This window comes from Bombus affinis, unplaced genomic scaffold (genome assembly GCF_024516045.1).
Source record: "Bombus affinis isolate iyBomAffi1 unplaced genomic scaffold, iyBomAffi1.2 ctg00000187.1, whole genome shotgun sequence".
NCBI classification, from domain to species: Eukaryota; Metazoa; Arthropoda; class Insecta; order Hymenoptera; family Apidae; genus Bombus; species Bombus affinis.
Genome location: NW_026108894.1, coordinates 195,404 through 221,348, shown reverse-complemented (window position 1 = coordinate 221,348; position 25,945 = coordinate 195,404). Strand labels below are relative to the sequence as shown.

Below are 25,945 nucleotides of genomic sequence, written 5' to 3'. Positions count from 1 at the left end.
TGATAATGAAGAATGCGAAGAAAATTTGCCAATATTTAGACATTTAGACAATTCAGAACTAAAATCGGGCGAACTATTATTATAACTGTGACCATACTTTTTATTTTACTTTTACTATTTTCTTCGGTATATCTTTTATTATTTTTTCCAGTATTTTATTACAAATAGATAGATTAGATTAATGAACAGAATCTGTTTGATTTCTGCGAAGATCCGCTGCACGAGGTTTTCTTGTATTTCTGTTGACAGTCCGCTAACATAACCGAATAAAACTGATCCCATATCAAATCTGCAGCCTTTCTGTTCACAAAAGCTAATAGCAGAATCCGTTAATCCGTTAATGCATTATTTGGCTGGTAGTGCAACTGGTTTAATAGAGTAACGTTAGTCCTGAAGAATCACGGTGACGTATATTATGTACGTTAAGTAATAAAGAACAATGCTTCTATATAAATATTAGAATATATTAAAATACCAGAATTATAGAATATTAGAATATGTGAGGATACCAGAGTTATAAAATATTAGAATACGTTAGAATATTAGAATACATTAAAATATCAGAAATGTAGAATATTAGAATATAGGTTAGACTATACGTTATAATAAAGGCAATTATTGAGCTTTAGAAAAAAATACATACATAATTTATCATGTTTAAATGTTACATTTAGTCCCATTTAAAAAGATAAGAGTCGCCTGAAGATTCTAGAGATATTTTTACATAAATAAGAGTAGTATTTTTACTTCTAATAACAAATAGGTTGAAGAATAATTGCGTATAAATATTTAAAGAAATAAAACTCGTAAATACGAATATGCGTATACATTTAGTAATAAAATTAAATATCGCTAATTGTATACGTATAATAGAATAATTACATAAAATCTTGTCAATATCAACGTTAGATACATATAAATATTCCTTTTTTATATTAGATTATTCATATAAAAGTTTATATAACCTAACCCCAACCTGGAAAACAATCATGGATTTCAACGACTACTGACAATTGAATATGAACAGAATTATATGCATTCATCATTATTATGTTTGAAACTTATAACCAATTGGGATATGACAGCAAAAAATCATATAACAGTGGTCTTAGGAAAATATGTACTGTTCTTTTTATCTTCATAGAATGTTTGCGTAAAAGATTTCAAGTAAAATTTTGTTACAAAACTGCATGTTACTCTTTGTGTTTATTAGGCTTTGTAACACATGAACACAACTTTTAAATTCATACAATTGACAATTATTAAGTTTAAGATTGTGTCACTTAAATTTAAAAAATATTAAATAGGATAAATGTTTTAAAATTTATGTAGATATTGTAGCTGCTGTAAGTATTATACAAGTTATTCCTCCAACTCTGTTCACTTCAATTTCATTGTTTCAAATAATAAGAGAAGAATAAGAATTATTTACAAAAAATTAGGAGGAAGACATACTTTGTTGTAATAGTTTCTTTGTAGGCGAAAAGGTAAAACGCTCTGTAGAATTTGTGTTGTCAAGGCATATAACTTTTATGTCTGACTTCTATAGAATTGGGATTATATTGAAAATAATTCCTCATACATTTGAGTTTGTCGAATTTATTACTTGCATTATGAAATATTTCTATTATATTTTGCAGTGTTACTGATATACTACCCAACAAAACATCCAAAAATAACAATTGTAAGGTTCGAGCAGGCCAAAAAATTGTGTTTCTGGTATGAAAAATATGTGTGGTTTAGACTTTCACAGTGTCTCAATATCAATATTCTTGTAAGAATAACGCCAACAATCTAACACTGCTGTTTCTAATAGTCACTATTTACTGTTTGTTTGTATCTAAAATATTGAACGTGTACTTATCTAAGCAAAGGTTGTACTAAATTACAAGCCTCATTACGATAAACAATATATGCACAAATACACATCTAAAAAACACTAATAAAATTAATCTTTCTGTAAAGAAAGATAGAAGGAATCTTAGTAACACTGAATTTTGCAATTAATCTAATGAAGTACTTTTATGTTCATTATTCAACATTTTATGAAATTGGAATATAAGACATTTCACTAAAAAATGAAACTGACATGAAGGTCTTAAAAGGTCTTGAAAGGACTCTGAAGATCTTTTGTATATGATATCACCATATATATATATATATATATATATATAAAAGAAAATACATCGTCATCATATTAGATCTGTTTTAGAATCTAAATATATTTTATAACTTACTGCTTTCTGTTATTTAAAGTAATAAGAGATATTTCAGATAGACAAAGTTGGTATACATCTTTTATAATATCCTTTTGTGAGTTAGATTTAGGATACTCTGTAATTTGTTAAAGTATCTGAAGACGTCCTCCAAATCTTTATTATACATGAAAATTGTAAAATAATATCCTTCTTAATAGATCGCTTAATAATGTTAAAACAGTCTGATAGAAATCATTTGTCGCTATGTCTATTTAATGAGTCTTATCATTTTGTTAGGCCATAAATCTCTTAAATATACTATAAATATTTACACATATTAATAAGTCTGTAAGTAGTAACCAGTCATACGAGGTTCTAAACATGGTTTCTTCTAAGTTACATGTACCATTTTATAATCATATAGGAGATATACATTATATTGTATACCTAAACAAATATTTTTTGAGCCGTTTGCTTAAATAAGAGAGAATTTATTTTAGTGTAACCAAAGAAAAAAATCTAAATATTTTCAAAATATATATGATTGACTGTTTTCATAATCACTATTACTAATATTTATTACTAGTAATAGTGGTTAGCAATACTAATATTACCAACTACTACTACTAATACTTTGTGGTCGTGTGCTTTTTGCAGTAACAGCAGCGACATGGTAAAGTACTAAGTTTCTATGTTATTCATTTCTGGTGGTTTTAGACAAGTCCACAGTAATCTTGTAAATAGGTAGATGTAAAATGACAAATGATAATATTAATTAAAATCGTTTTACATATTGTTTTTGGAATATACAGTAAAAAATTCATCTAATTGGAAATTTGCTATACATATATATGTATATATATATACATATCTTTTCTTTCTTTTTTTTTTTATTTAATTTGTACTTTACAATTTGTCCAGCTGGATATTTGGTAAATTTTTCTAACCTAACATACATACATATGTATGCAATATCTGTATAGATGTATATTTCAATATTATAATATGAATGATTTCTTATATGTATAAAATTAAATTATAACTTACAATGTTCATAAAAGGTGACCTTCACGGATATTTAAATTGTTGTCTGTTTTAGAACATTAAGCGCTACATATATACATAGAACACGAACGTGAAAACCACTAACTTTCAAATAACCTTTTTATGAGATATGGACGTCACAGCAGAAAGGAAGTTTCCTCTCTGGTCATAGATTAGAAGATTAAAAATATGTCATACTATCACAATTATATAATAGAGATTTATGTAATGGATGGAGTGTTTAAAGTGTTCAATTTGTTAATAGTAATTTTGATGGAAGTGCAAAAATGCTACCTACCTTTCCATTTCGATGATTCTTAGACATGTTCTAAAACTCAAAATTTCGAACAACTGTGAGACTGCAATAAATGTCTATTATAACCATAGATATACAAAGAGTTAGAGTACGCGAGTCATATAGTCTTAAATTATCGTGTAAGTGGATGCGATATAGGAGTAGAAAGAACGCTGCATAAAAGTGTCTTCTGTCCTTGTCTAATCAGGCATGACACTGACAATGTTTGTGTTGGCTATACACTTATATGTTTGCTATACGAATGAGCATGCGTTATTAGACAAGGACACAAGAGGCCTTTATGCAGCGTTCTCTTCCGCTTTCGCTTTTGCTTTCTCAGCTCGCCCTCGCACTCTATCCTTATATCTCTATGATTATAATTTACAGCTAAATTAAAAGTGAATATGATCTATGTTTCCGATTTGGTTTAGATTTTTCAATGCCGTTGCCAGAGAGTTGGGTTGCATGAAATAATAACGAATCAATTATTAGAATAGTAGGCGAATGATTAATTAGATAACATTATTCTATGAAAATAATATTTTTTATTATTTCACGTAGTGATTCGAGAAGCTAACTCAAACTCAATACATAGATAATATTCATTTTTGATTGAATTACGACAGATATTTCTTACAGCCTCGAGTATGTGGTTGTGCACGGTGTTTTAAGTTCGCTTGATCCCCGTTGATAACAATGGTTAAGATTACTCTTTTTACATATTACAGTATAATAAGTATACTGCAGCAACCTTTTCGAAGGCGGCGTAAAATGTCGTAGACTGCATTTGGTATGGCAATGCTCGAGTGCCATGCTATAAAACTTCAACTCGTTTATATTTATATTATTTAAAATCTCGTCAACTTTATATTTATTTGTATTAAATTGCAATACATTATAACAGAAAGTCCTTATAACAGTACATTATAACAGAAAGCTTGTATCTGTACTGATACAAATTACAGTAAATGTATTAATAGCGTGCGCGTTAATGGAATTATGCGGGATGTTCGGCCACAGGTGTAAAAATATTTAAGGGGTGATTCCTGAAACTAAAATAAAGTCAAACTCAAGGATAAAAAAAATTGCGTTTCGGGCTCTGTTTTTTTAGTTATTCGCAACTAAATATTAGTTTCTTTCTGAATGGATTCTCCACTACTATCTTGTTACATAACATGTTTAGATTTTAGAAATTTGGTAGGAGGGTAAAACAGTTCTGGAAGGGCAGGATCATTTCAACAGCCAAACATAAAGTACAAACATAAAGTTTAATTTAGTAGAGGTTTAGGTTATTCTACTGTAGATATTTTTGAGCCTTTCCGTTTTTAGTTTCTTAAACGTTTTGATTTCTTTTACTTTTAAATATTATTTGTCATTCATTTACGATTTTTCTTACAAAGCGTCGCGCAAGATGGTTTACGTCGTCAAATGTCATAATATTCTTCTCTACGATTTGTGCTAGGCAAGCCTATGTGTCGTTCGATTTGAGGATCCCTGTGCGTCTCGCTGTTTAGGCTGACCTACTTTTGTTCAGTTAAGGAGGTTTGCTCGGACACAGAGACATTTCGGCTAAGTTTTAATTGACAATAACTAAAAAACAAAGCTGAAAACGCAATCTTTTTATTCTTGATTTGCATCTTATTTTAGCTTGAAGAATCGCCTCTTAAATTTTTCTACAGCTGTAGAGTATCGCCCTGTATATGTGTATATATATATACACACACAACCCTGAGAAATAAATAGCGTGGAAGAAATCTGAACACATTTACCATTTATAGAAGACTAAAAAGAAAACACCCCACTGACCTCGCTAAAGAAACAAAATAGTCAAACTCGAAGATGGTATCCCGCTGGGGGTAGCCATCCACATATTATTTAGCAATTAAGTTAGAAAAATTTACCAAATTTCCAGCCGGACAAATGGTAAAGTACAAATTAAATAATAATAATAATAATAATAATAATAATAATAAAATAACTTACCATTGGGGAGGTGAAGGTACTTGTTTAGTTTAGAAATTTAGCTGTGTCTGGCAATAAAAACGAACTGATCGCACGCTCGATGGCCGCTGACCATTGATATTGAGCCGATCGGAGGATGCTCGATCTTCGATTCCATCAGCGATTAGCACGAGCTGTAATTGGAAAATAATATCATTTAGGATTCAATAAAATCGTCGAAAGTATTGGTAGAGTACGTTGGTTGACTGAAAGTAAGACAGAAATATTTTGGCAATTGCTTGAAATGCTCAAAGTTTTCGCCGACTAGTGGTAAAATCGAAGGATATTTGCGTAGTTGAGAAAAGGTAACGTACCTTTTCAAACGGTTATGCCCATGCCAGTCGACAAAGACATAAAAGGTTGGTGTTTACCAATATGAGTTTTCATGACGAAATATTTTAGAACTTAAAGTAGACCCAGACGAGTAATTAGCAATCGAGGCTTTTGTTTTCTCGACTGGGCCATTCAAAGAATTCCTAACTAATAATGCGGTCGAACATGTTACATTCGGTACTCCACAGGCAAACGGAACACCGATGCTGGCAAAATTGTCGGAAACACCCGGGAAATGGCAGTCTTGAGTCTAGAGTCCAGTCGAATTCGCCTAGAACAATACAGTTTGCAGGTCAACGGGAGAAAGTCTTTCGCAATTGTTGTTTGAAATAAATCAGCTTGGCTTCATTAAGCGACAGGAATAAGTGACAAGCCTGAGCAAGAAAATGAACGCGTCTACGACAGAAAACATAAAAATGCGACAGGGTATCAAAATCGACGATACGTGATGATCGGATACGTGATTCGGACGTCGCACCGGGAGTAGATAAGGAATTGGTACCGAAATTTGAAAGCCCCTACGTTATTAAAAAGATTTTAGAGAAAAATAGATATGTCGTTACAGATATAGGTGGGTTTTAATTAACACGTATGCCCTTTACAGGAATAGTAAGAGTCGATCAGATGAAATTTTGCATTTCAGAGGATAATTAACAATTAATAATTCGATTATTTATAAAGCACACCTTCTGTCATTTTACTTTTGTATTTGCGTGATTACCTCGAAAATGAAGGTAAATTCGCCGGCGATATTTTCGATATGTGTGTATACCCATGCGATATACATAGGTTAAGAATATATTTTTGTAATATTTATCGGAAATCCGTGTCTACGTATGCATCGCATTATTATAGATTTATTGTTACATCAGTTTTGGTTTGATTTTGCCGTCGGAACATCTTGCATTTCATTTGACTACATCGTACTGACAAGCTCTGTCTGGATTCGTTCTGTAGTTCGTATTTCTTTCGTTTATGTTAATGAGAAGTCGTAAATTCGTGACTATTATCAAGGTCGTCACTATTGTCAGGAATGGCTGTAGACGGTTATTTTACGACTTTCTCAATTAGCCTCTTTGGAAACTTAGAGACAGTCCAGACCATCACGAGCTGTGAAACAGTTAAGCATCCCTAAATATGCCCTGACCGTTTTTCCATCGTATTGTGTGCCAAACGCTTCAGTTGAAATCCAGGCATCTTTGTAAAGTTTTAACCCTTCTCCTTACACTTTGTACTCATCTTAACAATAAAGGTTATCTTTATATATGTATTTAGGATATGTCTATATATTGTAGTATCTTTAATTTTGCGCCACCTTCGAAAAGGTTGCGGTATATATAATATGCTGTTTAGTAAGTGAATGAGTAATCCTAACTATTGTTATACGTGCGTATAAATAAAATATAAATATGGTTGAAATTATTTAATCCTTGTAACATTCCTTATTTGTATAAATACAAAGAAAATTATTTGTCACTTTGCAATGCATTTCAAAATTGATAATATTTCTTTGGAAAAGATTTTTCATCTTATTATACATTCTTTAGTGTAGCGACCAATAATACAGGGTGAACGTAAAACGGTTTTCATTGTTATTGATAAGGCGGTAATTTCTTTCTATCTATTTATTACTCTTGTTTCGTTTCTTTATACTTATTAATGAATAAACAATTGTGTGGGCTATCCAGTGCTGTATGCGAATAAGGAATAAACCAGCTATACTGCGCCAGCAGTATTATACTTTGAACAGTGACAGAGAAGGATATTTCTATAACTTAATAGTGCGTCAGACATCACTTCGCGGCGAACAGATTTCCGTTGAAAATGAATAATTCGCAGAAGATCGTATCCTGTGACGATTTATGCCGACTAAAGAATATACAATGACCACTTAGATTTATATGTCGGGTTATCGTTAGAAATTTTAGGCGTGAAATAATTAATAAGTATAACAAAAGCTATTGACAATGTTCCTGGGCTCAATAACGAATCCACGGTCAACGGGTAAACTCTTTGTACAATGGAATACATTTTGTAGCACGCAGACACGTTAACTCAGACGCTGGGTTACTTTCAGACTGACAGCCTAGACGATGACAGTAAACTCTCCAAGGTGATTGCAAAATAAAAGACAGATACAGTCACATATGTCAAATACATATCGATCGGGAATATCAACAAATTCCCAAGCGCCGTAACTAGGCAGTCCCGCGTAAACCAGCATTGCTCCTGATCGAGACTTGATTGCTTATACAGCGTGTCCCTCAACATCGGTACCTCCTCTGTAAGACATTTCGTTCATCCCGTGACCGTGGCTACGTTCGGCGACCACTTACGTCATCTCGAGCCCAAGTATTGGGGATCTTCCTAAAGAAAGGCCCGATGTCCCTACATCTCCGACATATATAAAGATTGACGTTACTGTCGTTGAAATATTTGGGATAATTTTGTATCTGTCTGTTTCCCCTTGCCTATTGAGAAAGGCACTGCTATAACCGCGTGACAGGACAAAAGTTTGAACAGGAGGAACGAAAGTGACGTCATAAAAGATAGTTGATTGTTGATGAGATCTCAATGGTATCTTACGAGAATTTGCGAATAATTCATTTAAGACTGCAAGAATTCAAGATATATAAAGAAATATTTGGTGACATAAATGTATTTCTCTTCGATGACATCTCTTTCATGCAATTATTCCCAGCAAAAGAACATTGTTGTATTGTATAAAAACAGTGGTGTGCTGTAAAGATTAATTTATAGTACCAAGTTTCATTCTGCGAACTCATCATTAATATGAGGTAAAAGGATGATACAGAGTTTATCGACCTATTAGATAATTTACAGTTTGGCGAAATAACAACTTCTGAGTTTGAAATACTATGAGTGCGAAGGAGTGATATAGCAGTAAGAATATTCCAGATAGTAAGATTCGTAGACGAATATAACACAAAAATGATTGATGAATTAGCGAAATTACGTCGTGTGTACGTTATTCATTCAGTAGGCGAGAGTCGGGAAGCAGCTACATGCGAGAAAAAAACTTCCGAAAATATTATTCATGCAGATGTAAATAATCATGGATAACTGTTGCATGCAATAACATTAGCCGAGGGATCACGAGTTATGTTGCGACGAAACATACCAATTTCCGTTGGTTTGATAAACGACGCAATGGGAATGGCAAAGAAATTTATATGTCAGTACTTCGAAGAGGTCAGCTGAAAGTGAGAGAATTGGAAGCAGATTCAAATATGCTGACGGCTACATTCCCATATCTCCAGTAATAGCAATATTTCAACTGACGAAATGTTACGGAGATGTTGAATAAAGAATGTCATCGCTTGTGCTAAGCTGGACAGTAGCGGTACACAGATTACAAATGGCTATAATAGATAGGACCGTAATTGATCTTGGCAAAGAGAATTTTGCAAAAGTGCAAATCTATGCCGCTTCTAGTCGTGTGGAAAGTTTAGGCAGCTTGGACATATCTGATCTAGCATCGAATGAAATTTTTAACAAACCATGTGACGAAAGAGCACTTGCAGCGACCAGTTTCCATGGAGAAACGCTCAGACACAAAGAAATGAAATTGGCGAATAATAACATATCATTCGCAATAACAATAGTTAAGAATGGAAAAGTAGGAAATTTGCAAGCTATCTCTACAAGACGTATAAGATTACGTCACAATAGCTTAATTCAATCCAAAGTAATCAATAAACCTTTAGAATTCTATCTTGCTTTTGGCATCTAATGTGAACAAATGGTTATTTATAACAGTGTCCTCTGCGGGAACCAATGCGGCTTCGCAAATCGTGCCCAAAGACGAGCAGGTTATTATCCGCTAACTGTGAGAGGGCGATTGCGAAAACCGGTAGGCGTTTTCAGCTACTGAAGATACCGTAACCCGTTGCGATTCTTTCAACCGCAGCAGGGTCGAAGGTTACAACAGCGAATAGTTGTTTGTAGATATTTGCTATTATTAATTATTATATCAGGAAATCAGAATTTATATTTCAAACGAATATATATTTCAAATCGAATTTATATTTTCAAAATAACGCCCTTGTAAGTTGGTAATAAGTTGAACGCCCTTCGCCGACAAGAGGTCGGATTGATAGCTCGTCTATGCACTACCTCAAATTCTCTTGCAGCCGCCTCATTCTCGCTTTTGGTTCGCTTCTTAGAACTCGCGACAGAATTTGTTTGTACAACTCTACAATTCGCGCGATCCTCGCTGCATCCTACAAAAACTTCATCGCAACCGTCCGTGTCGTTTCCACCCGACGCTATTGCGGTTATGTTTGTCGCAACCGATTCATCTAACGAAATTTTGTTCATTACGACGGTGTCCTTGAGACAAGCACTCGTGGGAACTACAACTGCCTGCTTGTGTTGCACGTTCTCGACACGAGATAGATCTACCTCACGCGCTCCCGTCTCTATGTCTACTTTAAGGACCTCTGGAAACCCATCGGAATTCTCGTTTTTTATTCTGCTAATGGAGATATCTCCCCTCTTCATGTTTATCTCGACGGTATCCAGGAAGTCTGTACCTATCAACAACGAGTGTTGCATCGCAGTGTTCGGAACTACGTGTATCGTTATATGATACAATTCACCGTCTATAATAATATCTGTCGGAAATTTCCCGAGCGTAAAATTTCTTTTAGACCCGATACTGTGAAATTCAATAATGTCTCGACTTAATTTGGGCGCTCCGATTCTTACATACTGATTATACCGCATCAAGGTTAACTCGATATCGGTGTCTACCAGCGCGCTCAGTTCGAAATCTCCGATCTTCACGTCTTTACCACGCTTCGTCGGTAACAATCGAAACACACTACCAACCTCTTTAATGGACTCGCTCAGATTGTCGCACCTCGATGCAATGTATCCGTATTCTCTACACTTGAAACATTTAGGTCTCCTCGACTTGTTCGGACACTCTGCACACACGTGTTCTTCATCACCGCAATTATAACACCTTTTATACTTCGCTACATCTTCCGACTGCTTGTATCTTCCATTGTCCTTAGCTCTCACCGGTCTCATAGTTGACTCTGCTATACGGGATTTTTGTTCCTCATAGATGATAAGATTTTCCTTTAGCTCTTTTATTGATTTAGCCCCGTACAATATTGTTTTATTGACTTCTTTGTCTCTTATTCCATCTATGATGTACCATATCTTTGCTGCTTCTTCCATACTCATTTGACTGGCTGTACCGAGCATTCGGTACATGTACGCTGTACATCCTTCGTCGTCTCTTTTTTTTTTTTTTTTTTTTTTTTGTTTCCTGCAGTTAGCGGTGTATTTGCAAAGTGTTAAAGTTTTTCGAAAACTCCCTTATCAGACCTTCTTTTAACTCGCGCCAAGTTCTAGCGTGGTACTCATAATTCACAAATATTTTTGCCGATCCGTTCATTAACTTTTTTGCATAAATTACCTTTTGTTCTTTTGTCCACCTATATATGCTTGCAGTTTCTTCGAACGCCTCGAACCATTGATTAATATTTTCGTTGTTTTCGCCTGTAAAAACTTCTAAGGCGTCTTGGACATCCTGAACACTTACTGTTGTATACCTACGTGCTTTCCTACGGAATTTGTCAGGTTTTTGATATACACCTCGCACGTTCCTTTTGCTTTCTCTTTCGTCTTCTTCGTCGTCGCTCTCTTCTTCCGACGACGTATTCTCTTCTTCCATCGCCGCCTGTAGTCTCACACGTAGTTCAGCTTTTCTTCCTCTCGTCTCTAGCCCCATACTATCAAGACGTTCTCTTAATTCTTTTGTCCTAAGCTGCTCGAGATCTTCGTCTTCATCTCGATCACGCTTAGTTTTTGGTATTGCCCCTGAACCATGCTCCTCCGTGGTCTTTTTACCGTTTGCTGGCTCTTTAGGACTTGGTTGTCCAGTACTATATGTTCGACTTAGCCTGGCAACCAACACTGACCTTGCACCAGATATTGGTAGATTTAACTGTGCAAGCTTGTTTCTTAATTATTCCAGCATTAGATTTTCCTCACTTGAAAACTGTTCTTCTTCACAATTTGCCATTTTCAACTCTTTTCTTTTCAGCACGAGTAGTTCCGTAAAACGTGTCGTTCTCTGTCTGTTTTCAATCCCGGACGAGCCCCCAAAATGTAGTATCGGAAAGGATAGGATTAGGATAATTTAGATTTGTAAAATTCTCCTAATGCTATTTATTTAAGATAAATAAAAATAACAGAGGTTAATTGGACAGAGAACGATAAATGTTCAACTTGAACTAAACGCAAAAATCTTATTCTACTCAAATCACTCTCGCAACTCTATAACTCTAACAACTCAATCTCTCAACAACGCTAGCAACTCAGGCAACTCCGCTGACTCTTTCAACTCTACGACTCTACTCCTCCGCTTCTCGACTAACTCTGACCTCTTGATAAAACGTTCTCACTTCTCGATCAACGTTATTTTGTCCTTTTCCTAATCCGGTCCTGTTTTCGTGCCGCAAGGACTAGGTGACTTTAGTCAATAGGTTTTTCTCTTGTGTAAACCAACAGCCGAAGGTCAGACGACAATGTTTTGGTTTGTTTCTAACCAGGTTTTTTCCTCACGATACTACAATACACATGTATTTATATATATCCATGTACAGGGTGGTTGGTAACTGGTGGTAAAAGCGGAAAGGGAGTGATTCTACGCGAGGAAAGAAGTCGAAAATATAGAATAAAAACTTTTCGTTTGAGGCTTTGTTTTCGAAAAAATCGACTTTGAAAGTGTTCATAGAAATTTAATTAGAAGAGCAGAAGTATGTGTTCGGCAGAATGGGCAACGTTTTCAGCAATTTTTGTAATAATAAACTTTATGATTACTTCATATTATTTCATTGTGTATTCCTAATTTTCCGTTACGGCAGAAACAAACTTAAACTGCAATAATATCCATCGAGACAACGATCTGCAGTGAGATCCGTTATAACGAGACGTGATAAAGTGCACGCGTACCGAGCGAACATTCAAAGTCGATTTTCTCGAAAACAAAGCCTCGAACGAAAAATTATTAATCTATATTTTCGACTTCTTTTTTCGCGTAGAATCACCCCCTTTCCGCTTGTACCACCATCCTGCAGTTACCAACCACCCTGTATATAATATATTGTCTATCGCATTACGAGAGTATGTGGTTATTGATAGTAACTTTTAATATTTATTGCGTAACTGCAGAATCTGATGGACCGTAACTGCTCCGGAACATAATCGTGACTAACATCTTAATGACTGACTGTTGTTGTAGGCGACAACTCCTATTTATAATAAAACTACCATGGGATAATTGCCTCGTGACGGTTTATTCCCACGACAACGCGTAGTTTCGGCACGTAGTTATCTCTGCGGACGCTACAGTCTTCGCTTCTGCTGATTTCCTTCCCAAGTGTGTTACGGTTTCATCCAACTGCTGATACGATCTTCCAACGAGCGTTGCAGTTTTACGTTTTGCTGATAATGAGTCGAACTCTTCTCGGCACGTGGTTATCTCTGCTCGCGGTGATACTCGATCCTTTGGCGCGTCGCAGCTGCTTCCCTCTGCTGACTTTACCTGAGAACATCATCGTCCCTCAGCTCCCATTCGCTGCTTACTGCACTGTGTACTGTGGTGGGGAGAGCGCGCGCAAGGCAGAGCGCATCAGCGGACGTCTCAATGTTACGCCAACTCTGAACCGCGCAACACCTATCCCTACGTAGTCTTCGATACAACGAAGTATCTCTACGAAATTTCTTGAAGTGTTTAACGATTCGTAACGAGTATTTTACGTGAGTTTCTTTATTATTTTATTGAAAACGACGCAATGTGGATTTTACTGATCGCGGTGTGCGCGTTTCGTGAATTCCGGTTATTTTTCTTATCGCTTTATTAATCCTATCTTATCCATGGTGGCATATTGTGAAATTTATTCATCGCAGCGCGCATTGTAATGTAAAGTGCAATCTTATGGGGATATACGTTGAAACCTGTTGCTTTTCCGCTCGAATAAGGGATATCCTGTCAACTAAGCACTCTTTTTACTCTGTTTTGATGCCGAATGCATCGCATGGAAGTTTTGCACGAAGTGCGCGCATATCTGTAAAATGCAATTTCTTGGAGAATTTCGTTGAAATCTTCTTGTCGCGTCTCGCGCTCAACACGACCCGTAACTTGAGACAGAGTAAGAATATGTCATAACTCGCGAATGATGCGAGACGCTACTCTGGGGATAATAGAATTAGGTAAAGAACGTTTAGGGGAATAAAGACGCAAAACGTTCAGATATTTTCACTTTGTACAATATTAATCTACAACCAAAATTCAAATAATATGATGGGGGAAATTCGCGAACTGCCAACGTCCGAACACCGTATAATAATAACAAACGGGAATTATAAAAACCTGTCAATTACAACACGCTCAGATACTTTTACTATGTATTAATTTGCCAATCAAAATTAAAAAGATACTATCAGGAAAACTCGCGAACCGGCAACGCGTGGGCACCGAATATAATAATGAACGGAAACTGCAAACGCCTGTCAATTACAATGTAACGTATTAATCTAGAACTGAAGTTGAAACAATAAGTAACGATCGTGTGAAAAAACTGATCGCAGCTTACGGAACTTGCACATGTTACATGGAATAGGGAGATGGGAAAGCAACAAGTACGTGAAACTAGTTGAAACTCGTGAAATACGCGTGCCATAAGCAGTTAATTACGTAACATGCCACTTTGGATAAATAGGAGTAATAGAACAACGAGCCTGTGAAAGACCAATGAGAAGTCGCGAAATGTGCGCGCCGAGATCAATCAACTATAAAACATGCCACTTTGAGTTAGGGAGAAACGATAAGACAACGAATATGAAAACCCCAATTGAAACTCAGGAAGTGTGCGCGCTGCAATCAGTAAATTCCACAATATGTCACCATAAATGAATTGAAAGTAGTTCATAATCGCAATAGACAATGACGGATCGACAAACGGGCAAACTAAGGACAACGAATACACGAACGTGCAAATAAAATAATACGAAATTTTTCTATCTTTACAGAATGTGCATCAACCTTTGCAACAGGGAAGAAGTACAAGCAAATTATGGTCTTTTGAATATGATAATTCCAAGACAACTGACACGCCATGTTGACCTACCTAGATATTATTGTTTGATACGAGTCGCACCTGCCTACCGCACCAACGACTATTCACTTTGTGGATTTTGTTACAGAAATTTACTTATGATGAAAGCGGACGTACGGATGTACGAAGAAGCAAATTATCATAGCATTTGCGGAGTCTCAGGCCGCGCACGTGTCCTTCGTTGCTACTCATGCGAAAAACGAATAGGACGGCTAATACCCGCAGACGAGTGTCGGCTGTGCGCCGAGCAGTTGCCTATACTGACTACAAATCAGATAAATTCGTTAGCTCAGGGGAAATTAGTACGCATTGATTATCATCCGTGATAACAATTTTTTTGCTATCACATAATCGGAACTATGTACGGAACTGTTGCGATTCTTTCAACCGCACGCGGATCAAAGGTTACAGCAGCGAATGATCGTTTATAATATTTTCTTCTTATTATATTATTAATATTCTTGTTATTATAAATAAACTATATTATTAATATTCGTTCTTTTTATAATTATTTAATTCCACAAATTAACGTATAAGGAAGCAAGAATGTATGTTTCAAACCAACTGATTATTTACGTCGGTGTTGTCTGCTGAAACCAACCTGGCTTCGCATATCATGCCCAAGGACGAGCAAGTGATTTCCTGCTAATAGTGAGAGGAGAAATGCGAAAACCCGTAAGTGTCGTCTGCTATTGATGGCACCGTAACTCGTTGTGATTCTTTCAACCGTAGCAGAGTCAAAGGTTACAAGAGCGAACGATTGTTTATGGATACAGAAATAATATAGCCTTTATAACTATATATAACAGCTACAACAAATAGTTTTTTGATATCCTATTTTATCTAAAAAATATTTTGTTATAAAACTGTAATCGCATTGTGAATAAAGCTACTTTAAAAATTATTAAAACTTTATTTCTTTATTTTTTCGAGAGAAAGGCCCGTTTGCGATGAGTACAATATGTAATGGAATTTATTTACCAATCGCACTGATACGCTAGTTAACGTTACTCGTTCGGTTATACTAACAAATTGGAATTCGAAGAACACAACAGTTTGAGATATTAAAAACAGCGTTGCGCTTTAGAAAGCAACAACAAGTTTCCGAAACTATTTTATTCAGTTGTTCGTCTTCTTTCGAAAATAACAAACGAGAGTCGACTTAATCGAAATAGTTTATCGACCATCAATCTGTCGGCGGTCCTTCAGTCGAGTAGTTACGCGGAAGAAGGCGTGCGTGACTATGATCGCGAACGCTTACGTACGTGGTAGGCGTATGAGAAGACGACAAGGGGATAATATAATGTAAAATGATACAATAATATAAAATACAATTATATACATAGATATAATAATTAAAAAGCTAGCCGAAGAAAAATTTATAGAATTAAGAAAATGTTGCAAGGTATAATGTTGCAAAGGCATCCATCGCCGTCTGGTATTTCGAAGGGAGCAGAATGGGGCGGAAAAACAGTCTAAGCAGTAAATAACCGAAATTGCAGACGCGGATGACCGTTCTAATTCCTGCGACGGGCAAACAGTTTGATTAGCGAAAGTCCGCCGCCTCCAGAGAGACAGCTTCCCTTTTTCCGCTAACGAGAGAGGACGCGGAGGAGAAGGTGGATAGATAAAGAAAAAGGAAACGATGGGGATGGCAGAGTTGGAGAGAATAGAATATTAGAGAAACGAGAATAAATTATTTTCTTTAATGGATGTGGAAAAGAAGAGATGGAAGTTGAGGGCGACGGAAAAAGAAGGAAAAGGTTCAATTGCAATTGGAGTGCGAATGGTACGGAAAAAGTGGAAGCGCGAGTGGTCGAAAGGTCAGTAGACTCGACGTGTCTGGCGAGCTGCACGAAATCGGTAACAAACATGCCGCGAAATCTCCCCCGACCTCTTCGCAATCTCATTCGCTGCACCGTCCCGGCGGCCGTAGGTGTTCGGAGAAAAGAGGATAACAAGAAGTGAAACTCAATTTCGGCTGGCTTGTATTTCCCTCTTGCGGACGAAGGAGGGAAGAAGGGAACACGGAAGAAGCGTTTCGCAGTCGTTTGTTTCAATATTTTGGAGCGGCAGCGTGTTGCCGATAGGCGAGGAACCACGTGGATGTTGAAACATGACTCGTTTACCCGCGATTACCTCTTACGGGTCGATAGATCTGATAATCCGGCGGATCGTGGATAACAACGGTGGGCTGCTCTCGTCGTTCGTTAACGAAATATTAAATAGGGAAAGAGCGAGGGTAGATGGGGGCACGACGCGTTGTTTGTTCGGAACACGATAACGGTCAATTGTGCAGAAGCAATACCGATCGATGCTCGCTCACGTGCATGTTGGTTCACCTACGGTCTCGAAAAACAGGCAGATATCACCGTTCATGCAGAAGTCTCCAGCTATCGGACACGGCTGCTACTGCCTCGGCCGCTGTCGCTGCAACAAAATCAGAAAAAATATATTCGTCAGCATTGGAAACGGAATGCGCATAAATTCCGCCAGCTCCTCCGGCGAGCCTGAAACTGATCCTCGTCGATACGACGCTTCCCTTTTCTACTCTCGCCATTATTCCTTCCTTTTTTTCATTCTTTCTTTATCCCGTTTCTTTTCATCGTCGACTTTCACACGATCGCGAGCTTTGGCCTCGTTTACTCGCGCGATTAAATCGGCTACTGTTGAAGCTTTGTCCGCCGCGCGAGAAACTTGGACGAGGTATTGCCTCCCATGGCAACGTAATAAAGTCACCAGGCACGTATCTTCACCATTCGGAACGTTCAAAGCGTTAGCAGGCCGGTTCAAGCATATACACGTAGACATTATCGTAATGCAGTATTCGCAAGGCTATCGATATTGTCTAATGTGTATCGACCGTTTTTCACATTGGCCCGAAGCCGTTCCTATCGCCAACATGGAAGCGCCAACCGTTGCTTCGGCCCTGCTTTCTACATGGATAGCTCGTTTCGACGTATCCTTAAAGATAATGATCGACCAAGGACGCCAATTTGAATCGCGGCTGTTTGAGGAATTATGCCGGTTGCTCGGCATCAAACATTTACGCACGACGGCCTATCATCCCGCGTCTAATGGGATGGTAGAGCGCCTGCATAGACAACTGAAAGCGGCAATCAAGTGTCACGACACGAGCAACTGGGTTGAAATTCTGCCGATCGTTCTATTAGGCATTAAAACCGCGATAAAGGACGACCTAAACGCAACGGCAGCCGAGATGATCTACGGTACTGGTATACAATTGCCGGCGGAGTTCTTTTTGCCAAACAAGCAGCGGGCCAATACCAGCGGGAATACGCGAACCGGCTAAAAGAACGGATGGAGAAAGTCATGCCAGAGCCTGTTATACGACATGGCGAAAAGAAAATATTCATTTTTCGCGAGTTGGAATCTTCGCCATACGTATTTTTACGACATGACGCGATTAGAGGCCCTTTACAACCGCCTTACGACGGGCCGCGTAAGGCAACGCAAAGAGGCGAAAAAACGTACATAATAAAAGTAAACAATCGCAACGTAACGTTGTTTCACGGACAGAGCGATCCTCTTTTGTTTTACGGACAACCATTTTTGAGAGGCACGCATTTTCCCAAACGGACGGACAGAGAGTTATACTAGAGACAGACAAGGTTACAGAATAGTTATTTAAGATTTTAAAAACTGAAGAAGAAAGATTGGTAGCTCAGGACGTTGAAAATCGATTCTCGATTTTCAGGTAAACATTGTACAAAACTTGTTATTTCTCGTTTATATAATTATTGTTATTTATTGTTATAGACGGATATTAATTGTTCTTTATTTTTGTATTTTATCTAATTACTTTATAATAAAAAACTCGATTTTCAGACTACAGAAGCGATCCCTGAATTATATATATATGTCGGAGATGAAAGAATACTGGAACCTTCCCTTCGGAACTTTGGGAAGACCCCTATTATTGTAATTTAGATTTCACCATAGCCGAATTAAGAAACTGTTGTCATTCGATTCGACTGTACTTATTTGAGATTTATGATAGTGAGCTCGGGCTCGAGGCGACAACCAGTCGCCGAACGTAGTCGCGGTCAAGGGATGAACGTTTTGTCTAACAAAGGCATGAAGTAACCCTATAGCTCTCCTTAAAAGAAATACTTAGGACGGGACACGACGGTAAGCATTTCAACGATTTCTGTCCCGTGGCTCGCCACACGCAGACTCTATTCTTTGAGTAAGATGATTACCAGATGTCGACGCGTCTCCACAGTACATGTTCAGCTAGCCCGAGGACCCGCTATAAATCTTAAGGTCTGTTTAACTAAAGTCCTTCAAACCGACAAACAGTCCTCGTCCCAACTACGAGAAAATAGGAGAAATCTATTTTTCTCACCAACGACGCTTCCTCTTCTCGAACTTTCTCTTAAGGGCGGCTAGCACCCTTCCCTAACCACCAACATGGAAATTGACCAATTAACAGTAACGCCAATTTCCCTCACTTTCCGAATGAAGGCTTTTCTCCACGAATCCGATGATTTCGTGCCCTTGGGCACACCCATCATAGTTTTCCTCGACAGCGTTACCGTGATGGAGAACCACTCTCCGGTACGATCTCAAAGACGATTCAAGTAACTCTCAGATACGTAGTGATTGCCTCGTGCATTAACATTGAGTACAACTTAGACGCTGAAGAAAAGTAGAGTTCGTCATCCCCTTGACCGCGGATTCGTTAGTGAGCCTAGGATCATTGTCATTAGCTTCTCGAGTATCTAATTATCGCGATTACTTGTCCAATTCCATCATAGTCATATTTGCACTAGTAAATATCTCCTTTATTGCATAATGATCACGTCTAGCGCCAATAGGGATTCGTTTCACGCCCTCAACCCTAACTCGAATCTTAACGCCAACCCGACATCAGAAGTGGGATCAGTGCCGATTATAACAGTGCTAGAACTTACGATCATCGTGCGCAAGTCGCAAGTCGTGCGCAATTCAGCCGCTAGTGCAAATCGAGTGTGAAACCTAACAATTATCGCTACCACGTTTTAACCCTTAAAATCGCGTGCTCCGACTCCGCTGCATGGGGCGCAGCTGCCAACCTGATTATGGAAGGAAGCTATAATTTCAATAACGAGTGGCGAGTCGACTTCTACGTACTGAAAGCACCAACGGATAGATCAAGTCATTTGGGTGAGTCGTTTCCATTTTACTCCGATTCGGGAGCCGAGCGTTCACTAATTAAAGAGTCCGCGGCCTCGAGATTTTCTGGCAAAGGAATGACTGACATATTAGTAATGCGAGGAGTAGGGAATACCTGTATTAAACATACGCCTCCCATTTGTTCATTGTGTGTATTAATGATTTTTACATCGAAGATAATTTCTCATGTCGTTGCTGATAGTTATTTGAAATATGATGTCGCGATTAGTTGCGGAACTCTAAGTCTGGTTTTTGACGTAACAGTACACAAAATAGCCTCGCTATGTGTAAAGCAAAAATGATTGGTGTCTGTAATGAAACCACTGCAAACGAGATCGTCGTTAATGAAGTTGACGCTGATGTACATGGTAATAATAAAAGTCGATCAATTTCTCTTCTCGACAAATTCAAAGATTCATTCGTTACGGGTTTCCTACGTATTCGCGTAAATGCAGGCCGGTTAGAAATACGATTAACTGATCCTAACACCACCGTAGGAGGAAGTCCTCACAGACTTAGCGAGGAGGAGCGAAGGGCGGTACGTGAGAAAACAAGCGTTCCAATTAAAGCAAAGATTATAAGGCCTAGTAATTCGCCATTAGCGAGCCGTAACTCGTGAGAAAAAAAAAGCGGCTCAGATAGATTACGAGTGGATCCCCGAGATCTAAATCAAAGTATCGTCGCGGATCGGTACCCTTTACTCCTTATTGCGGATCAAGGCGCGAGATTGCAAGAGGCGAGATATTTTATTAGCCTGGATATGGCCAGCGAGTTTCACCAAATTTCTATTTATCCTAATCCAACGGAGTTTACAGCGTTCGTTACCCCGACAGACAATATGAGTAGATAACGATGCCGTTTGGACTGAAAAATTGCACCGTCCGTCTTTCGGAGGGTCATTCGCAAGGCCTTAGGTGACCTCGCTCATTCGTATGTTGTTATTTATTTCAATGACGTCCTAATTATTGCCAACTCGATAGATCGAGCTTTAGAAAGATTGAACACCGTATTAGATACCCTCGTAAAAGCCGGATTCTCTTTTAATTTTGCGAAACGTTCTTTTCTAAAGACATCGGTGCTCCATTTGTGATATGTAATTCATAACGGAGAAGTTCGTCCTAACCCGGGTAAAATACACACCTTAAGTTCTTCACCTGTGCCAACGACCGTTACACAGCTCAGGCAGTTCATAGGGTTAGCTCCGTACTTCCGAAAATTCATCCCTAAATTCTCACAGACGATGAAATCCCTGTATGCGCTCATCTCAGATAACAGAAATATAACTTGGACAGATAGACACGAGAAAATAAGACAACAGGTAGTTTCCGCCCTGACCGACGCGCCGGTGCTAACGATATTCAACCCCAATTACCCGATAGAACTACATACTGACGCTAGCTCGGAGAGTTACGGGGTGATTTTGACGCATCAAGCCGAAGGTAAGAACAAGGTAATAGAGTATTACAGTAAAAGAACCAGCCCCGCGGAATCCAGATATCACTCTTATGAACTCAATACATTAGCTATCGTAAACGCCGTAAAACATTTCTGTCACTATCTATAGGGACGGGAATTTCTTGTCGTCACGGATTGCAACTCGTTGAAAGCACCGAGTGATAAAGTACATTTAAATGACAGGGACCATAGGTGATGGGCTTACTTTTATTTTTGACATTATGTATCGGGAAAGTAAACGGACGGCTCACAAATTTCTTGTCGCGAAACCCCACAGGCGTTGACCCTATTAAATTCGACAAAATCAAAGAGAAAATAGTTGACTGGCCGAAATTTCGGAAGATTGGCTATTAGCGGGACAACGTTGTGATTCTCAAACCTTGGAAATCGTCAAGGGATTGCAAAACGATGGACTCGCGGAAGACATCGCGAATACATACGAATTACGGTTCGGTACTCTGCACCGTAGGATACAAAGAAAAGGCAGGATTCTCTGTGTACCTATAGTCCCAGGATGTTTTAGATAGTCTGTTATTAACCATGTGCACCAGTCAATTATGCACTTAGGTTGGGAGAAAACGCTGGAGAAACTATACGAATATTACTGGTTCGAAGGGATGGCGAAGTACGTTCGCCGATTCATTGAGAACTGTCATGCTTGTCAAGTTTCGAAAGCTAGTTTAGGTAAGATACAAGCCGAACTGCATCCTATACCTAAGACCAGCATACCCTGGCATACGGTCCACATGGACATAACAGGCAAGTTGAGTGGTAAAAGCAATTCAAAGGAGTACGTCATTGTTTTGATCGACGTCTTCACTAAATTCGTATACCTGCATCATACTCGTAAGATAGATTCCCTTAACACCATTAAAGCGCTTAAATCCGCTATATTTTTATTCGGGAGTCCCTGCCGGATAATAGCAGATCGGGGGAAGATGTTTTAAGGGTAAAAGAATTTCGAGAATTCTGCGAAAGCAAACGAATTAAAGTTCACTTGATAGCGATCGGTGTTAGTAGAGCCAATGGACAGGTAGAGCGTGTTATGGGTACATTGGAAAATATGTTCACGGTAGTAGAGACGACCGGGCGGCCGTGGCAAGACGCGATTGGGGAAATACAGTTGGCTTTGAATTGCACCACCAACCGCGTGACAAACTCGAGCTCATTAGAACTACTAATAGGTAGAACGGCAAGACTTCACGATCTGTTGTTACCCGATAACATCAAAAGTATCGATATCTCCAATATAAGACGACAGGCAATAAAGTGGATGGAAACTAGTGCTAGGTATGATGAGGATGGATTTGACAAAGCTAAAGCTTAAGCGGTTAGGTTTAATCTCGGTGATTTCGTATTACGCAAAATGAGGAAAGAAGTCAAATTAGATCCAGAATTTAGAGGTCCACTTGTAATAGCAGAAGTCTTGGAAGGGGACAGGTATATCTCGAAGACATTAGACGGTAAGCGACCGTACAAGTACAGTCACGACAGGTTGAGGAAAATGCCAGATGGTTGCACCCCTGCCGAGTTGGATGTCTGTAGTGAAGGCAACAACAGTGACCATGACGATATGATCACTTCGATCTCGGAAGATCAGTAGCACTATGCCATTAACACCCGGCAGAGCGAGTTCGCACGTGTTTCGGGGCGACAGTGTGATGAGGCTCAGTGAGAACATGCGATGTGACTCGCATGCATCTCGGGGCGACAGTGTGATGAGGCTCAGTGAGAACATGCGATGTGACTCGTATGCATCTCGGGGCGACAGTGTGATGAGGCTCAGTGAGAACATGCGATGTGACTCGCATGCATCTCGGGGCGACAGTGTGATGAGGCTCAGTGAGAACATGCGATGTGACTCGTATGCATCTCGGGGCGACAGTATGATAAGGCTCAGTGAGAACATGCGATGTGATTCGCATGCATCTCGGGGCGACAGTATGATAAGGCTCAGTGAGAACATGCGATGTGATTCGCATGCATCTCGGGGCGACAGTATGATAAGGCTCAGTGAGAACATGCGGTGTGGTTCGCATGCATCTCGGGGCAACAATATGGTAAAACTCGGTGAAACCGTGGAACAAGGCTCTATGTGCTCACACGATCTAGAAGACCGAGATCCTTTGGAGTGCGCAATCGAAAATGGTCCATCATGCCGATACGATCCGACTAATAACCTGCAGGATGCAACTATCACCTTGAGTACTAACTATAACGCTACTAATTTTCATTATCTTTTATTTCTTTGCTGCCAAACCCCCGAACAGGATTTGTTGCTACACTGGACCCTTGCCTTATTCGAACATCTAGTTAAATTGTGAATAATGTCAATTGTATCGAGTCTAATGTTAGGAAACTCAATATTTTAGTTACACACGAGGACGTGTGATAGTCAGAATGGCCGTGTCGGAGATGAAAGAATACTGGAACCTTCCCTTCGGAACTTTGGGAAGACCCCTAGTATTGTAATTTAGATTTCACCATAGCCGAATTAAGAAACTGTTGTCATTCGATTCGACTGTACTTATTTGAGATTTATGATAGTGAGCTCGGGCTCGAGGCGACAACCAGTCGCCGAACGTAGTCGCGGTCAAGGGATGAACGTCTTGTCTAACAAAGGCATGAAGTAACTCTATAGCTCTCCTTAAAAGAAATACTTAGGACGGGGCACGACGGTAAGCATTTCAACGATTTCTGTCCCGTGGCTCGCCACACGCAGACTCTATTCTTTGCGTAAGATGATTACCAGATGTCGACGCGTCTCCACAGTGCATGTCCAGCTAGCCCGAGGACCCGCTATAAATCTTAAGGTCTGTTTAACTAAAGTCCTTCAAACCGACAAACAGTCCTCGTCCCAACTACGAGAAAATAGGAGAAATCTATTTTTCTCACCAACGACGCTTCCTCTTCTCGAACTTTCTCTTCAGGGCGGCTAGCACCCTTCCCTAACCACCAACATGGAAATTGACCAATTAACAGTAACGCCAATTTCCCTCACTTTCCGAATGAAGGCTTTTCTCCACGAATCCGATGATTTCGTGCCCTTGGGCACACCCATCATAGTTTTCCTCGACAGCGTTACCGTGATGGAGAACCACTCTCCGGTACGATCTCAAAGACGATTCAAGTAACTCTCAGATACGTAGTGATTGCCTCGTGCATTAACATTGAGTACAACTTAGACGCTGAAGAAAAGTAGAGTTCGTCATCCCCTTGACCGCGGATTCGTTAGTGAGCCTAGGATCATTGTCATTAGCTTCTCGAGTATCTAATCACCATGGTTACTTGTTAAATTCTGTAATAATCATATTTGTACCAGTAAATATCATCTCTATTGTATAACAACAATGACTAATCCAAATGAAGATTCGTTACACGCCCCTAACCCCGATGAGAGCTCGACATATATATACATTAATAAGAAATACCAATTGAAAACATGTACTGATTTTCTCAATCAATTCTAGTATATAAGAGAATAACAGTGTTACTATTTATAACTTTAAATTAATTTATAATTGTTTTCCATTATATTATTTAGTAAATAATTAGCTTCTTTTAAAATTACATTATTACAGATGTTCATTCATTGGGGTATAACAGGTGCTGGAAAAATATCACATGATTTTGTAACATGCTTACGAACATTACCAGAATCCGAACATGTAGTTCTTGCAGTAGCGGCACGTGAACTATCAAGGGCACAGAACTTTTCTAGCTTACATAAAACTAAAAAGGCGTTCGACAATTATGTAGAGCTAGCGGAAGACAAGAATATTGGTATGTTTCGTGTTTTTTTAAGCTGAATTAATATAGAAATAATCTTTTTATAAACGTTTTTGAACGTTATTGAATCTAACAAATCCGCCTTACTCTCCTTGCCTCTGGAAACGCAAGAGCACGCAAGAGCAAGAGAACGCACGTTCAGTTCCTCGCTTGAGTGCGACCCATACCATGGTTCCTTTGGGACCTCTTATCCTCATAATGAGTGGAATACGTTACAATAAAAAACAAATTTGGCCTTGAAAATCATGCTCCAGATCAATTTTGCACAAACATTTTATTACAAATCTCCACCGATCCAGATGTTTAGAATCACGCTACGGTGGTTTTTACACATACTTTTCATACACCCTGTACATTGTACACTGTGCATACTCGCCACTCGGCAAGGAAATCATACACGCAATTCATTTACCACTCGTTTTTTCATCACTTCGACACTCTCTAACTTCGCATGCGCAATTACTCTACAGATACGCACCTCCGAAATACCGAAA

At 38.6% G+C, this 25,945-nt stretch overlaps 3 protein-coding genes and 2 long non-coding RNA genes across 28 annotated transcripts in view; 4 read left to right on the top strand and 1 right to left on the bottom strand.

The window, feature by feature from the left end:
- Window positions 1–25,945, bottom strand: part of LOC126927655 (trans-1,2-dihydrobenzene-1,2-diol dehydrogenase-like) — a 131,707-nt gene that overhangs the window by 11,046 nt on the left and 94,716 nt on the right. For 2 of the 20 annotated variants that reach the window (XR_007715753.1, XR_007715750.1), the window contains exon 1: window positions 3,246–3,517. The exons of 13 other annotated variants lie outside the window; for them this stretch is intronic. Coding sequence is in view for 2 of the 7 variants with exons in the window: in XM_050743701.1 (XP_050599658.1) it covers window positions 3,541–3,567 (27 nt within the window). In the remaining 5 variants the exon portion in view is untranslated. Of the gene's footprint in view, window positions 1–5; window positions 391–3,245; window positions 3,521–3,540; window positions 3,795–25,945 lie in introns of those variants that run through there. 5 more of the 20 variants (XR_007715748.1, XM_050743701.1, XM_050743705.1 and 2 more) reach the window with 5 other exon arrangements.
- Window positions 1–25,945, top strand: part of LOC126927658 (uncharacterized) — a 127,293-nt gene that overhangs the window by 19,996 nt on the left and 81,352 nt on the right. The gene's annotated exons all lie outside the window — the stretch shown is intronic.
- LOC126927654 (trans-1,2-dihydrobenzene-1,2-diol dehydrogenase-like) overlaps window positions 1–25,945 on the top strand; it is a 105,123-nt gene that overhangs the window by 12,650 nt on the left and 66,528 nt on the right. For all 5 annotated transcript variants that reach the window (XM_050743698.1, XM_050743696.1, XM_050743697.1 and 2 more), the window contains one exon: window positions 25,244–25,445. In XM_050743698.1, the coding sequence (XP_050599655.1) occupies window positions 25,244–25,445 (202 nt within the window). The remainder of the gene's footprint in view (window positions 1–25,243; window positions 25,446–25,945) is intronic.
- On the top strand, window positions 350–2,160 carry LOC126927659 (uncharacterized). Its single transcript, XR_007715755.1, has 2 exons — window positions 350–417; window positions 1,641–2,160. It is a non-coding gene; the product is annotated as an uncharacterized LOC126927659 (long non-coding RNA).
- On the top strand, window positions 13,143–15,521 carry LOC126927665 (uncharacterized). Its single transcript, XR_007715761.1, has 2 exons — window positions 13,143–13,671; window positions 14,944–15,521. It is a non-coding gene; the product is annotated as an uncharacterized LOC126927665 (long non-coding RNA).